Source organism: Vipera berus (assembly GCF_964194415.1).
Source record: "Vipera berus genome assembly, chromosome: 7".
In the NCBI taxonomy this organism is placed as follows: Eukaryota; Metazoa; Chordata; class Lepidosauria; order Squamata; family Viperidae; genus Vipera; species Vipera berus.
In genome coordinates, this window is record NC_138209.1 from 21,290,805 (window position 1) to 21,307,782 (window position 16,978).

General features: G+C 42.1%; 1 protein-coding gene across 1 annotated transcript in view; it reads right to left on the reverse strand.

The window, feature by feature from the left end:
* Positions 1-202: 202 nt before the first annotated feature.
* TACR3 (tachykinin receptor 3) overlaps positions 203-16,978 on the reverse strand; it is a gene marked incomplete at both ends in the record, with an annotated part of 58,824 nt that continues 42,048 nt past the window's right edge. Inside the window, 2 exons of the mRNA XM_081332064.1 lie at positions 203-512; positions 6,186-6,382. Coding sequence (XP_081188190.1) covers positions 203-512; positions 6,186-6,382 — 507 coding nt within the window. The remainder of the gene's footprint in view (positions 513-6,185; positions 6,383-16,978) is intronic.

Genomic DNA, 16,978 nt, shown 5'->3' on the forward strand with positions numbered 1-16,978 from the left:
TCTTTGCCTTTCCCCAAACACAAAAATCAGGTTGGATCAAAGAAGGTTGACGATAATAGGCAAGATATATACACATGCTGTCAGCGCTCCATATTTGAAGCAGGGTTGTTTTCCAGATGTTTGATCCTAAGGCAGAATAGCATTGTATTATTTCTTAGCTATGTGACTTTGTCTCACATCTGTTACAACCGCATGAAAGGCTTTAGGAATACTCGTCCGCTGATGTATATGGAGAGTTGATGTAACCTGACACTGCTGAAGTAGCTTTGGAACTCCTGCATGAACACCCATTTGCGTTGGCTTCTTGTGCTCCTTTCTTGCGCACAGACTTGCTGCTTTCTCCATCGCCGGATTCAAACACTACTGACATGCTGGATTCCATTCGTGTAACTGTGTATAAACTGCTTTGCCTGGTAGGATGGAATCTAGTTGTCTTAAGCTCCAGTTCATCATAACTAGATACTTCAATGAAAGGACACCATTGAAAAGCTCTCTTGAAACCAGCTCGGAACCTGGAAAACACATGCATGTACCACAGTGTATGTACTTGATATTTGACATATCTCATAGCAAACATTTTTTTACAGAAGAATTAATCAAATACAGGTAGTCCTTGACTTACAACAGCTTGTTTAGTGACTGTTCAAAGTTACAATGGCACTGAAAAATGTGACTTATGACCGTTTTTTAAAGATACAGCCTTTGCAGCATCCCCATGAACACGTGATCAGAATTCAAATGCTTGGCAACTGGTTCATATTTATGACCTTTTCTGTGTCCCAAGGTCATCTGAGCCCCTTTTGCAACCTTCTGACAAGCAAAGTCAATGGGGAATCCAGATTCACTTAACAACCGTGTTACTAACTTAACAAATGATCCACTTAACAACTGTGGAAAGAAAAAAATCATAAAATGTTTCACTTGGCAATATACATTTTGAGCTCAACTGTGGTTGTAACTCGAGGAGTACCTATATACATTTCTAGATAACTAAGTTTAATTCTGGGTTTTACATTTTCAGAAGAGTGTATACCAACTGAAGTATGTCCAGAGTAAGAAACCAATACGATAGAGATTGTCAATTCCACTTCTACTAGGAATGGTGAAAGGCTTAGAGATATTAAGCCTAGAGAAAAGAAAATTAAAATAGGAACATGATAGTGGCCTTTAAACCTCAGAAGAGTTGTCCTACAGGAGATGGAAGCAACTTGCTCTTGATTACTCCAGAAGGTAGAATTAGAGCTAATGGATAAAAATTGTAATGAACTTGGCTTAACAGTAGAAGAAATGTTCTAATTGCAACAGATGCGTAGAGACATCTTAATAGCAGAATTGGAAAAAGGACTGGAGTCCCATCTGTTGAAACTACTAGAAACCTAATAAAACAGAATGCAAATCCAGCTGCATCTCTGCATCTAATTTCAAAGAGAGTCAGACTGTGCTGTCCAGTTATCAGGGACTGGTTCCCAGTTTCTTTAATGCACAATGTCATCAGAAGAGCAGAAAACAAACATCATCTGAAAAGTTACAGATTAAATATTTTAACAGCCCTTCCTCCTTTTCAGCTGGTTAATTTACAACTGGCTTACACACACACACACACACACACACATGTATATGTGATATGATCTAAGAATAATATTGTTCTTAGATGGTACTTCACAGATGGTCCTAGTGTAACAGGCAACCTGATTATTAGTGAGGGGGGTCACTAAGTGAAACCACAAATGTGGTTATGATCTTCAGTTTTTCTTTGCTTTACATACCTGTGACTGGCTATAAAGTTTTTTTCATCACCATTGTAACTGTAAACAGTTGCTAAACATGGCAGTCAGTAAACAAGGACTACCCACATTTTCTGTGAATTAAACTCTCTTCATATAGAAAAAGAAGGGGCCAGACTGCTTGGAATTGTACAGACATGTACTTTTGTATACTTTTGTATGTGTGCAGCATTCCAAAAATGCTATTGCTCCATCCAAAAAAGTAATACAGTTGAAGAAAACATGTTTATAACTTGTAGCATTGCCATCATTAGAAAATCCATCACTTTTTTCAAAATATGATAAACTATCCTTGATGAACTGGATCTCTCCTGCCCTTTTTGCTAGCAGGGCCCATTTGTGCCCTAAATATCTACCTTGAAAATACCACTTGAGAGACTAGATAATTCTGACTACAATTTGTTTTTAAAAAGAACATAATTTGCAGTTCCTGGCTAATAGGTTGATCAGGTGGGTGCTATATATACTTAATAAATAATAAAAAATCTGGATGAGAAGGCAGTTCAAACTTAATGCTTTGTCAAATTTTGCAGTGATGGTTATAAAAGTGCCTATCTTGAAGAGGAATGCATAGAAAAGGTAATGTTTTAGGAGTAAATGTGGAAAAGGTGATCCTTTAAAAATATATAAAATACATGCATATTTAGAGTAGATGATATAACAAGTTGAGTAAATCAAAACAAAACTTCATGTACATAGTTTCAAAGCAAATATTGAATGGTTAAAATTTGTTTAAATAAAAATTATAAGAATGATATGGAATGGACTTAGACCTCAACACAATAAACACTGACTCATCCATTTCAATTACTGCTGAGTTACAGCTCAGTTGATTCAACTCATGCCTAATTATACCTTGAATGTGCAAAGCAATATTACAAATAACACTGCTGACCCCCCAAACACAAGGAAATGAAGCTCTCTTTAGATAAATTACTTGCAATATAAATTAATCTTGAATTTGTCAGATAAATAATAAATATTTCAATACATTTTCAGTTTTGATTGGAAGACAGAAAGAACAACATAGCAGCATTTCTATGCCAGATGCAAATCATGATGGGATTATGTGGGTGTTAAATAAGATTGCAACAGGCAGGTTTTTGAACAAGATGCTTAAAGGTTGTGCTTGTTATCTTTCTGTTATCATCTAAAAATATTTGCATATATGTGATAGCAATTAATGTCCCCTTTCAAAAGTCTATCAAAACTGAATTAGGTACAGATTTTTGTTTGGGTATCAATTTGCTTATATTGCACAGACAAGCAGCCTATTCCCATCTGTATTTTTGAATTTTGCTGGCTCTCAGATAGGGTGTCATGTAATATTAGACAGATTCTCTCAGACAGCATCTTCTACTTGGGTCCGGAGTAACTCAGGGATCACCTGCTGCCAGCATCAACTTCCCTCCGCCCTGTGCGTTCCCACAGAGAGGGCCTCCTCAGGGTGCCACCGGTCAGAGAATGTCATCTGGTGGCCCCCAGGGGGAGGTCCTTCTCTGTGGGCGCCCCGGATTTATGGAATCGGTTGCCGGTTGAGCTCCGGATGGCGCCCGACCTTCGCTCCTTCTGACGCGATCTGAAGACTCACTTATTTGAACAAGCCGGCCTGGCCTGATGGGGGATGGGTTGGGATTTTATTGTTGTTTTTAATATATCTATTTATTGTTTTAGTTTGGGCATTGTGTTTAATTCTTTTTTAACTTTTGTACCTTTGTATTTTTATATGTTTGCCCTGTTCACCACCCTGAGTCCCTCGGGAGAAGGGCGGTATAAAAATAAAATTATTATTATTATTATTATTACTTAAAAGTCTGACCAAAAAAGCCACAAAAATGATGAGAGGTCTCAAATATGTGGATTATTTTCCATTTGTGTTTTACTTTCCATATGTATTTATTCATATGAATTGAATGCCATTGTTTTTGTGTGTGGTAAGCATTTGATCCTTTTTGTTGATGTGTAAACTACCCATGCTATTCCATGTAAGCACTCAGAGAACTACAAATTCAAGTAGCATTTAAAAAATAATAATTAGATGACATTGACAAGATGGAGAAAATGCCTTGATATTATGATATTTTTTGGCACTGATTTTGGTCTACCATGCCTGTGCTGGCAAATACCTCTTCTTGTACATACTGTATGTTTTCCTATTGGTTCAAGTTTCATTCATGAAATTCAGTTTGGTTTAAACATTATTTCAAAGGAGAGAATTTCAAGTAAGTTTCCATAGGTCATATTGTACTTTCTTAGTTACAAAAGATGAAAAAAATATTATTTATTTACTTACTTTATATATTCAATTTTCATTGTCCAATTTAACCAAGTACTCTGGGTGGCTTATTATGCCTGTTTCATGTGATTCTACTGAATATGGAGATTATCTCATTTATACCGAATGAATGCAGGGTGCAATTTCAGCCTGTTAGCCCTTACCCTGAGATTATCTTGTCCTCTCCATTATCACTCTCACTGATGAATGGGATATTTCAAAGATTGAGTCTAGTGTTTTCAACTTGGCAATTTCAATATATGTGGACTTCAACTCCCAGAGTTCCCCAGACAACATGAGTTTTATTCTAGGCTTAGAGCTGCTTTGGTGATTTAAATAGCTAATAAATGTAATACATCAGCAAATGAAAAGACGTACTGCCAATAAAACCCTGCCCTCTAAAACAATGACATTGTTTTATGTTTGGCTTTCGCTGCCTCTTCTGCAGGGAATATCTGTAAGCAGGTGGTGGAGACACAAGGGAGAAAAGTAAATTAGCTTTCTTTGAAAGCAGCCCAGGTGGGAGATGTCTTTAATTTAGAAGATTCTGCCTACTCTTGCTTGCTGTCTCTCAGCAATGCCAGGTCCCTTCTTATTCTGAAGCTTCTTATGTGACTACTCCACTAGCCTTGTAATATCTGCATACTGATTTCATCACCGCATAGCTATGTGATAGCTCTCAGAAAATTGCAAGTATTACTGCTGTTTTTCAACTTAATGAAATGTTGGAAATAAATTATCCAAGGGGGCTCAAAACTTCTGTCTTATTCCAGCAAGATAACGTCTGAAAATGGATCAGAAAGAGATCCAATACGGCACAGGGAGAGAACCCTGAAAAAGAAATATAGGGTTTGAAGACAGGCCAGATCAGATAGAAAAACACTACAAAAACAAAATTCTCCAGTGCATCCCTATGGAAGAACCACTCAGAATATTGCTGATGGTTTTATTCTGTCTCTATCCTCTTTTCTGGGTGTTTTTTTTAAATGTAGAGTGCACTGCAGCCGGCTCTCTGCTACTGCTACTGGTTCAGATATACAGTATGCTGTATGCAAACAAAGACAGACACAGATACACATGTAGATTGCAATAAATTATTCTGATATGGGTAACAAAATACTAATGCTTTCTATGACTTGCTAGTAAAATTACCTGCTAGTTGGACATTACTACAGAAATTATGTTCTGCGTACTTATTTTTATTTATTTATTAATGGGACTTATATCCCGCCCTATCTCCCGAAGGACTCAGGGCGGCTAACAACAATAACATATAATAAATACAGAAATTAAGATAAAATTAAAATTAAAGGCCTCTGTACAATAAATTAAAATAAAAATTAAAATAAATTAAAATTAGAGTTAAAAATTGTAAACATAATTAAAATCCCTGTCAGTCCAGGTCAGCCAGGTGGAAAAGGAGTGTTTTGAGGCTGCGGCGAAAGGACTGGAGATCTTGGGCTATCCGAAGCTCAGGGGGGAGCTGGTTCCACAGGGCTGGCGCTCCCACAGAGAAGGCTCTTCCCCTGGGGGTCGCCAGCCGACATTGTCTAGCCGACAGTACCCTGAGGAGGCCTTCTCTGTGTGAGCGTACTGGGCGATGGGAATTCGTTCCCGGCAGCAGATGGTCCTGCAAGTATCCCGGGCCTAAGCCATGTAGGGCTTTAAAGGTAAGTACCAGCACCTTAAATCTTTAAACTTGCCCTATCTTGTTTAAAATTAATGACACAGCAACTCTTGCTGCCTTTTAGGATTCTTGCTCCTGTATTTTTGTTCAGTTACCTCCTATAATTGGTCCCTCACTACTTCAAATGAAATAAATTAAAGGGGATCATACAAATTAGGTGAAGAGTAGTCTTATAAATGGTGAGAAAAAGGATATGGGAAGGAAATGAATATAGATTGAAGAATGTCAACAGAAGTGTATATTTCTAAACAACTGCTCTGAGCATTTGGATAAATAATTCTTTTTATAATACAGAAAGAGAGCTGTAGTACTTTTCTTCCTTATCTCTTGATTTCCAGGATGAAAAATGAATAAATGGAATTCATTTAATATAGATGAATGAAAAAAATGCCCAGGCTTCCAAAGCTCTAAATAGATTACTCTTAAATCACAACCTTACCTTTTATTGAGACAGCAGTAGATAATGGGATTATACATAGTAGAACTCATAGCAAGCCAAAAGGTTGCTAGGTAGATTTGCTGAATATATTTCCACCGATTCCAATTTTCATAGATTCCAGTAAGAATGAAGTAAATGTGATATGGCAACCAGCAGATGGCAAATGTCAATACAACCACAATCATCATTTTTACAACCTGGAAGCAAACAGACAAAAATAATAAAAAAAAGATTTCCCCATTTTTTACAATTCTGTAGCCTGTAAGTGCCTTTTAATATTATCAACATTTGGAAAAACAAAACAGAATGATGAAAAAGGAATTAATTTATTTTGACATTTTCCCTTTTCCTTTGCTCAGATAACAGAGTATTTTGATATTGAATTCAGTCTTCTGCAATGCACTTTACTTATGACCTGAATGATTAAGTCTGACATATGGATGGATAGCTGTTGTGCTTTAGAGGATAGCTGAATCAAATAACCATTGGTGTAAACTAAAGTGAATAAATAAAATAGCAGCTTAACATGCAGCACTATAGATGACATCTCTTGGGAATATTCAGATAGATGGGAAATGCCAACAGAGGAAATAATATTGCTTGGAGTTGAATGTGGAATTCTTGGTGTCCTCTAAACAAGGCTGCTTATTTGCAGACATTTCATTGTCCAAATAGGTAACATCAGGGCCTTTTTTCTCATAGAACGCTCAGAACGGAGTTCTGGCACCTTTTTTGAATAGAACCTTGTAGGTTAGGCAAGGCGGGTTGTATGACATGTGTGAGTTCCGGCACCTTTTTCTTTTACAAAAAAAGCACTGGGTAACATCCTCAATGCAGAAGAGTATGGGGCTTGCTGCTGTTTATATGCAGTAGCTTGCCCTGCCAGTTTTGGTGGGAGTATGGTTTTCTTCTTGGTAGTTTCTTGATTAGAATATTGTTTTCTGCTTGACTGTCTGGTGTTAATCTTTGCTTATCTGAGTGTTGGCTGCTGGAAAGGATGAGTTCTGCTCTTTTTGTTTCTTAGCTTTTTATTGTCTCTTTTGAATGGCATGTAAATATGCTTTATCTCCCCGTGTCTACTGATGTTTGATTTGTCTGAAAGACAAATTTCCAAAAATTCCATGGTGTTTTTGGATTTAGCTTTGTCTAGGATGCAGTTTCCAAGAACTGGACACAATTGAACAGAAGAAGAAAAAAAGATGCTAATAATTTCCCATTTGAAACTGTGGCTGCTCATATGTTGTGAGATTAAAGAATTTTGATTGTGTTTTAGGACTGCTAATGGATGTGTTCATGGATGTGTTCATGGATATCCTAATTGCTGTTAATGGATGTCTTCTGCCTATATAACATTGTTACGGTTCTTCCACTGTATATTGTAGATGACTCCTGATTTGTTTTGTTTTAATTTGGGCTACTGGGCTTTTTTGTTTGTTCAAGATGTTTTGGAGGGTGTTAGTTTGTGTCCTACAGTGATATCATATGGTTGCAATTGTTGGTTGTTTTTGAAATGTTTTGATGTATGGTAGTGTTATCATTTTCATAGTTTGTGTTGGTTGTGCCATAAAAAATATAATCTCCAAAATAATTTTCTTACAATTGAAAAACAAAGACAAGGCCTCCAGTCCCATCCCCACCCACTCAGCTGTCAAAAGATTGCACATCTCTGAAGCAAACACTTTAATCAGTGTGTAATCTTTGAAAGAAGGCTTTTTCTCTGTCTGGCATGCTTCTTTGGTTGATACCTGGTGGGCCTGTGGCTTCTTTGCTATCCTGCACAATACTAAAATTGATATTTGCTTCCATTTACTCTCTCCATTTGCGTTGTCTACCACTTCCAAACAGAACTGTAGGATGAAAGGTTTCCATAACTCTAGTTATGTATCTGCTTTTCTCTGACAGGTATCCAGACTGCTTTGCACCACTACAGAATCAGCCATTTACTCCTGTCACACTTGTTCCACCATCATTTTTAAGGTGTAGGAGTTGGAGCCCAACAAACCTGAAGAGCCCTGAGTTGGGAGGGACAGGTTACACTGTATGTGTGTTTTGCATCCTCTTGCACTTCATTGGGTATCTTGGTACATAGTTATTTAGTATAAATTATTTATTCATTTACATTTAGAGACTGCTGAATTACAATCATCACAAGGCAGCTTACATTACAGAATTAAACAAAAACAGAGATAAAAATCATAAATATTTGAAATGTTTCCCAAAATGTTTCTAAGAAAAACAGACAGGGGATACCTAATTTCCAGGACTGGGAGAAGACCAAGTTTTTAGTGATTTTCAGAACACCATCAAGATGGGAATTTTTCAGACTTTTTTTGGTGGTGGTGGTGTCGTATTCCAGAAGGCAGGAACCTCAATAAAGAAGGCATACATTCTATGTCCTGAGTGTGTACTGAAGAGGCCTGAAGATAATCGAAGAGTCTTGGAGATATCCATTCTTCTAGTTCGTACCGGGTGGGAATATACAATTGAAGAGAGATGGCTCCCAGATACCCAGGACTAATTCTATAAAGGGATTCATAAGTTATAGCCAGCATCTTGAATAGTACCTAGAAGCCAACAAGCATAGCTTGTAAACAAGTGCAGATTGCGAGGCATTGATAACAAATGGGCATAATGTGATCTGCTCCTTATTTCCTAGTCTGCTGTATTCTGGACCACCTGTAGTTTTGAGTAGTCTTCATTGGCAGCCCTTATGAAGGTGTTGTAGTAGCCCAGTTGTGAGATGAGTAGCTTCGGTGACTGAAGGATTATGTTCTAGGAATGGGTGTAAATGGTACACAAGATGGATCTTGTAAAGGCCATCCTGGTCACAGTTGCTGTCTACTTTGAGCTGTTAGTTCCAGATGACCCTCTAATTGCATATCAATTTCAAATTGGGATATATAATCCCATCCAAGACCAAAGATGAAAAGTTCCCAGGTCTAGGAGACCCAAATAACTATAGCTACTTGATCTTGGCACAATTCACCCTGAGCTTGTTCCTCCTTATCCAAATCCAAGTAGCCTTTAAATATTAGTTCATGACATTGAAACCATCACTTGGGCAGCCTAGGATCAAGAAGTATATTAGGTAATCATGGTGTACTGATATATTAGACCCTAAACCAATGGATGACTCACTCATTGTTTTTATCTAAATATTAAATGGGAGTTGAAAGCATTGAGCTCCAAGGCAGCTCAATAGTGCAACCTCTATCCCCAGAAGAATGAAAACTGGCCCCAGAAGAATGAAAACCACTGTAAGAGAGTGACTTCAACTCTGCAAACTGTGGCCAATGGTACTGAAAGCCATTGAGACATCAAGAAGCACAAGGATAGATGCACCATTCCCTTTCATATTCTAAAATGATAATCAAAGAGTCATCATTGCCATTTTGACACTATATTCTGACCTAAAGCCCAACTGAAGTGTGTCCAAATCATAATCTAAGTAATATGTGTAAGCAACATATCATCTATTCTTAAAAGAAGCTTCTTTTAAACCTCTATATCAGGGGTGTCAAACTGCCGGCCCGCGGGCCAGAGCATCACAGAGAAACTGCGCCCATCCCATTGCTGGCAATGGGAAAAAGTTCTGATACGTCACACGACATCACGTGACGTCGTGAGTTTGACATGTCTGCTCTATATTGATTATACTAGGGGTGTCAAACTGCCGGCCTGCAGGCCAGACAAATCATCCAGAAGCTGGGCCCACCCCATTGCTGGCAATGGCCAAACCATCCCGATACGTTGCACAATGTGACGTGACGTTGTGAGTTTGACATGTCTGGATTATACTGTTTAAAATGTTCAAAATTAGAGAAATAATATCAATATATATATAATTTTCCAAATACCAAACTTATGCAAATGTGAATCCTCTGTGGTACCCTTTATGGTGAAATAGAAATATTCATCTTAGAACCAACTTTTTTTTGTTAGTGTCCCATTTCTAAACTTTAGTTCATTCATTTTTAAACTTCATGGCATTCCAGGTCCACTTCTAGATGACCTTAGAGTACTGTTCTCTTATAAAAATTTTCCTGTCTTAATTTTCAGAAGTGTTTACTTTTCTGATTACATTATGGCATCTTTCTTGGACTGAAAAGTGCTGAAAATGATTTTTGGGGGGCATAAATCATAGCATAATTTCCAAGGTAAATTACATCTCTGCACTCCATTACTCCTTGTCCCAAGAGGAAACATCATTCTGTGCACATAACTGGAAGAATTACAGCTTCATTCATCAAAATGAAAAAGCCTTTGGTGATCAGTCAAATTGATTCAATGACTTTCTAAAATGCTTCCCCAGTTTTATTTTGTAGGAAACAGGCAATGGTTTTTAATTGAACATTCATATATTTCAATTTAAAGCACAACATACAGTATGTAAATATATTTTTCTATGTATACATTTGTTTTTCTGAGGAGATTGTTCAAATCAGTCTTCAAGGTCAAGAGCAACAATTTTTGGCCAATCAGTACAGCATTCCCTGATCTGTTTTGTGAAGCTGTGGATAGGACAGTTATTGCAAGATAAAACTGAGGAGAAGACAGAAAGTGAAATAGGAATGAAAGCTGCTCAAAAGCTAGCATTTCCCCTATGATGGCATCCTGTGTGCTGCATTAAAAATATGGTTTATTCTTTTTCTAAAGAATAAGCAAAGAATGTTATGGGACTCACGATTTGCCCCGCATAAACTTTATGAGAATAATTACCACAAAGAATAAAATCTGAAGCAAATTTGAAAAAATAGTCTTCATTGCCAACACATGCTAGGGAGTTTAGAGGATAGATTTGGCACAGCCGGCTTTGACTCAAAGGCAGCTATCAGTGTAAACAGCTGTGAACAGGAGGCCTTGCATGAAAAGATTTTGCATGGAATCCCAGTTGACTCAGGATCTCTGCTCATATTTAGGAGCTTACGCACATCTTTTATTATGTGTATAATGCTAATTTTTCACTGTTGTCTGTTGTATGATCTGCAGCTCCCTCACAAGACCTCCATTCCTCAGACGCACAATTTTTATTGTGTCAATGACCATATGTTGGGAAAGGCCCATTGCAAAAGGGATCACTAAACCAAAAAGGTTAAAATGAATGAACATGAATAAATAAAATGAATGGATGAATAATTAAAAGTTGTAATGACTTTACTTGTGAAGGTTTTTTTTAAAACTTTCCCACCAATGTACAATGCTTATTCTTTCATACACATACCCTCCCATCGATATGCAAATATGGAAGAGATAACAGAAAGGTAAGCCTCAACATGATGGGTTTGCTGTTGGTGGACAAAAGAATTTAGAAGGAAAGGATGCCTGAGTAGGCTGCAAGTTGTGCACAGAAAAAAAAATATTCTGCAGAACTTTTTATCTCTTGTAAGGAAGAGAAATCCATAAAGGAGAACTGTCTCTTATTTAGCCCAATCTCTGGCCAAAGATACAAAACCAGCAAGTGAATACTAAGAGAGTTATTATGGTATTAAAGCAGTTTCTTCCTCAAGAAAGTTGTCAAAATAGGGCAAAGGTTTCATTATTCCCTCCAATCATCTCAGAAAAAAGTATATTTCTTTGACTTTTTATAGCTTAGTGCAGAGATCAAAACTGAAGGGCTGAATAAGTTACAAAAAGTTTGGGGAGGCTAAAAACTAAATCAATGAAGCTGCAAAACATGTATCATCTGAATTGGAAATGATGCTGCTGCAGCAATGCTAGCAAACAGGCCTTCATTTTCACACACATGTTATACCAGGGGTAGGCAACCTCGGCTCTTTTATGACTCATGGACTTCAACTCCCAGAATTCCTGAGTCAGCTATTCTATGCTGACTCAGGAATTCTGGGAGTTGAAGTCCATGAGTCATAAAAGAACCGAGGTTGCCTACCCCTGTGTTATACCATCAATCCATTACTGCAGTGGTTCTCAACCTTTTCTTCACTATGGACTCCCTTTAAATACATTTTGTGGCCATGGATCCCCAAGACTTAACTCAAGATTTAAATCATAACATTTCTTCATCCTTCGCGGGCCCTCTGTGATAATATTGCACTCCCCCAGGGGTCTACCAACCACAGGCTGAGAACCACTGCATTACTAAAATTAAAACTAAAATTGGAGTACTTAAAAATTAAAAATAATTTTTGAAAAATGGAAACAAAAGCCTGTGATAGGAAAAGTGCTAGAGTTTTGATTATCCAGACAGGGAAAGAAGTTCACTGAAATTTGATTTACAAATGTTGACTGAATAAGTGCATGGACATCTAGGGAAGGATAGGTCTAAGAGGTGAAAATAAAGTTTTTCCAGTGATTCATGGCCAGAAGGAATTTTGACTCAGTTACAAATACTTTGGGTATTCAGCTTTGCCACAGGCATATATTTCCTCAGATCAAAGACTTAGTTATTGTTGTGATTCAGAGTGAGCCTGTGGGTTCGGCAGTTGGGTCGGACGACTCAGAGGAGGAGGAGGAGGGGGGTGTTGAAGAGCTTGCTGAGGGGGTTGGACAGCTTGATGAGAGCCCTCAGCCAGGCCCCTCTCACCTGGTCACGATGCAGACCCAGCTGTGTGAGCCTGACAGCGTGGATGAAGATGACCCACAGCTGGCCCTGTTCAAGGACGCCCGATGCAGGAGGCAGTCAATCAGGAGTAAACAGATGAAGGCAATGGGGCTCCTCGGAAGGAGGCAGAGAGAAGCCACGCCCTGAACTGTATTTAAGGGGGAATGCGTGGGAGGGCTGGTTTGCTGAAGGCAACCGCTTGAAAAGCTCCTGTTTCTTGGTTCGTGTCTTGTTCTATTTGTTTTTGTAGCAATAAATTTGGCAGGCGTAATTCCAGCCTCTTGCCTTCTTGTAAAAGGGGTTGTCCCTGCCTTTTCTGCAGGGCCGGTAGCAGGCTGGTACAGAACAGTTTGCCTTCAGCCTCCCACCACTTACTAATATTATGGAGCAGCTACGTGCTGAGAATGCCCAGCTCACCCAGCAACTCACTTTGCTGGCAGCTCAGGTGGCTCAACTGCAAGCTCAGGTCCATGCTGCACCCCCACCATCACCCCCACCCAGGAGAAAATGCCAAGTTGCAATGCCGGATAAATTTACTGGCAATCCAGAACTGTTTCCTGCTTTCCTGGGACAATGCCAGCTCTTTATCAGCGTGAGAGCAGCTGATTTCCCCACTGACCGGGATAAGGTGGGGTTTGTGTTAAGCCTTCTTTCGGGTGATGCAGCTCGTTGGGGCACGCCTCTGCTGGCACAACCTAGTCCATTGTTGGACAACTTTGTGGGGTTTTGTGATCATATGCGTCTGATGTATGAGGACCCTATAAAGACGCAGACTGCTACTCGTCGCCTGAAAGCTCTGAGGCAGGGTCAACGCCCCCTACAGGGCTATATCAGCAATTTTCGGCTGCTTAGCCAGGATTCCGCCTGGAATGAGGCTGCGCTCGTGGATGCCTTCCAGGATGGATTGTCGGAGGAGATGTTGGATGAGCTGGCCCGTGTGGATATTCCCTCAGACCTGAATGGGCTGATCCATCTCTGCCTGCGGATTGATGCTTGGTTGCAGCAGCGAAGGAGTCGCCATGCCACCCCACAGACCCCTGCAGCCCCTGTTGTGCGTGAGCCCCCAGTTCAAAGGGAGGAGCCAATGGAGCTGGGTGCCGCCAGGTCTCGTCTATCGGTGACTGAAATGAACAGACGACGATCGGGGGGGTTGTGTTTTTACTGCGGGGACCCTGGACATTTGGTTGCTTTTTGCCCAAAGAAGCGACAGCGGGCATCAGTGACCGAGTCTGCCCCGAGAAAGTCCCCTACTTTTCTGTCGGGAAACACCCCGAGCCCAATCTAGACGGTGTGATAGATCGGGCGTCCCACAACAACACTGAGCGACGTCTTTCCGATGCTGCCTGTGGACCTCCACGGCATCTGATATTGGAGGAACATCTGATCCTTCCTGGCAAGCCAGAGGGGATTCCAGTCCATGCCTTAATTGACTCTGGGGCCACCACAAATTTTATGGACTCAGCATTTGTGGCCAAATGGGCTGTTCCCCAGTGCCCGGTGGATCCGCCCATGTTAGTGGAGACTATTGATGGTTGAGTGCTCCTGTCTGGGCCAATTACGGCCGCCATGCAACCATTATGTATGGCCATCAGTTCCCATGTGGAGTCCATCCAGTTCTATATCACCTCAGATCTGCATTTCCCCGTGGTCTTGGGACTGGCGTGGCTCCGGGCGCATGACCCACAGATCTATTGGTTGCAGAACTTGGTTACCTTCCCAAGCTTGCAGTGCGTGGACCACTCCCGCCATATCTGTGCCGGCCAGGTGGAGGGTTCCCCGGGGGTTTCCTTGCCTCCCGAACTGTCTGACTTTGCTGATGTGTTCAGTGAGACAGAGGCGGATCAATTACCCCCGCACAGGCCCTATGACTGCCCCATTGATTTAGTCCCTGATGCGCCTCTCCCAGTGGGGCGTTTGTACTCCATGTCGGACCCTGAGTTGGCTGCATTGCGGGGCTTTCTGGAGAAGAATTTGGCTCGCGGTTTCATCCAGCCCTCGTCCTCGCCAGTGTCTGCACCCGTGCTCTTCGTCAAAAAGAAGTCGGGCGAATTGCGGCTTTGCTGCGATTATAGGAAACTCAACGCCATCACGGTGCGCAATCGTTACCCGCTGCCCCTCATCCCCGAACTCTTGGACCGACTCCGGGAGGCTAAGATCTTCACGAAACTGGACCTGCGTGGAGCTTACAACCTCGTCAGGGTTCGGCCGGGTGATGAGTGGAAGACGGCGTTTGGTACTCGCTATGGACATTTTGAGTACACGGTGATGCCGTTTGGCCTGACCGACGCCCCCGCTGTGTTTCAGCATTTCATGAACGACATTTTCCGGGATTTGTTGGATCAGTTTGTCGTGATCTACTTGGATGACATCCTGATCTACTCCCCGTCGCGTGAGGTGCACCATCAGCATCTCCATCAGGTCCTGCAGTGACTCCGAGAACATCGGCTGTTTGCCAAGTTGGAGAAGTGCCAGTTCTACCGGGTGACCATCAATTTCCTGGGTCACCGCATTTCTCCTGAGGGCATCACCATGGAGCCGAGTAAGGTTGAGTCTTTGCAGAGTTGGCAACCCCCGCGTCGCGTGAAGGATGTTCAGCGACTTCTTGGGTTTGCCAACTATTACCGAACTTTCATCCCTGGGTTTGCTGCCTTGACAGCCCCCCTCACCCGGCTCCTGCAGAAGAAGACTCGGTTCCAGTGGAACGCTCCAGAACAATGGGCTTTCCAGACTTTGAAGGAAGCCTTCATGAAGGAGCCCATCTTGAAGCATCCTGACCCGCAACGGCCATTTGTCGTGGAGGCGGACACCTCCGACATTGCCATTGGGGCGGTGTTACTCCAGGCAACGACGCCCAGCGGTACCCTCTTCCCTTGCGTGTACCATTCACGAAAACTGAACCCTTCGGAGCGCAATTATACAATCTGGGAGAAGGAGCTGCTGGCCATCAAAGTGGCGTTCGAGGCCTGGAGGCATCATCTGTAGGGAGCGCGGCATCAAATCGAGGTCCGGACGGACCATAAGAATTTGGAAAGCCTGCAGACCGCTCGGAATTTGAACCAATGCCAGATCCGGTGGTCTCTTTTCTTTGCGAGGTTTGACTTCCGAGTTCGGTACATACCTAGCGGGCACAATCAAAGAGCGGATGCTCTGTCCAGGAAGCCCGAATATTCCCGAGTGGAAGACAAGCTTCTGCCCAGGACAGTGATCCCCGTCGAGTCTTTTGCTGCAGTGCGGGAGCCGGTTGATATACGGGCTCGGATCCGGGAGGCACAGCAGCAGGAGGTGTGGGTGGCTCAGCGGAAGGAGGAGGTGGGGCCAGATTCTCCTTGGTCGGTCACGGATGGACTCTTGTATTATCGTGACCGGCTCTACGTTCCGGGAGGGCCACTCAGGGGACTCATCCTCAGCCAGTGTCATGATAACCCGGCGGCGGGGCATTTTGGCCTGTTCAAGACCCTGAACCTGGTCTCCCGTACCTTCTGGTGGCCCCGAGTCCGACACGATATCCAGTCCTATGTCACTTCCTGCATCCCATGCAGGCAGGCCAAGTCAGCGACAGGGGCCCCGCCTGGATTACTGCAGCCCTTGCCGACACCCAAAAGACCCTGGGGGGCTGTGTCCATGGACTTTCTGATGGATTTACCCCCATCCTCTGGTTTTACGACAGTGTATGTGGTGGTGGACATGCTGACCAAGATGGCGCACTTCATCCCCTGTCGCGGCTTACCGTCAGCCTGCGCCACTAGTCGTATGTTCATTCAGCAGGTGTTTCGGCTGCACGGCCTCCCTGATAGAGTCGTCTCTGATAGGGGGGCCCAGTTTACAGCCGCTTCTGGCAGGAGTTGATGCATGCGTTGGATATCAAGATTTGCCTCTCGTCCGCACATCATCCTCAAACTGACGGGGGAACCGAGAAGGTCATCGGTATCCTGGAACAATATCTGCGCTGCTATGTTAATCTGCAGCAAAACAATTGGGTGGACTATCTGGCCATAGCTGAGTTTGCATTTAACAATTCGCAGCACACCTCCACACAGATGACACCGTTCTTGGCCAATGTGGGATATCACCCCCGGTTTTTCCCCCTTTCTCCCGTGGACTCACCGGAGCCGGCAGCGAACGACTTCATGGCAGAGTTACAGGCGATCCATCGATTGGTGCGACGTCAGTTAGAGAAGGCCAAGGCCGATTACAAAAGGTTTGCTGATCGGTCAAGATGGGATACGCCTCCACT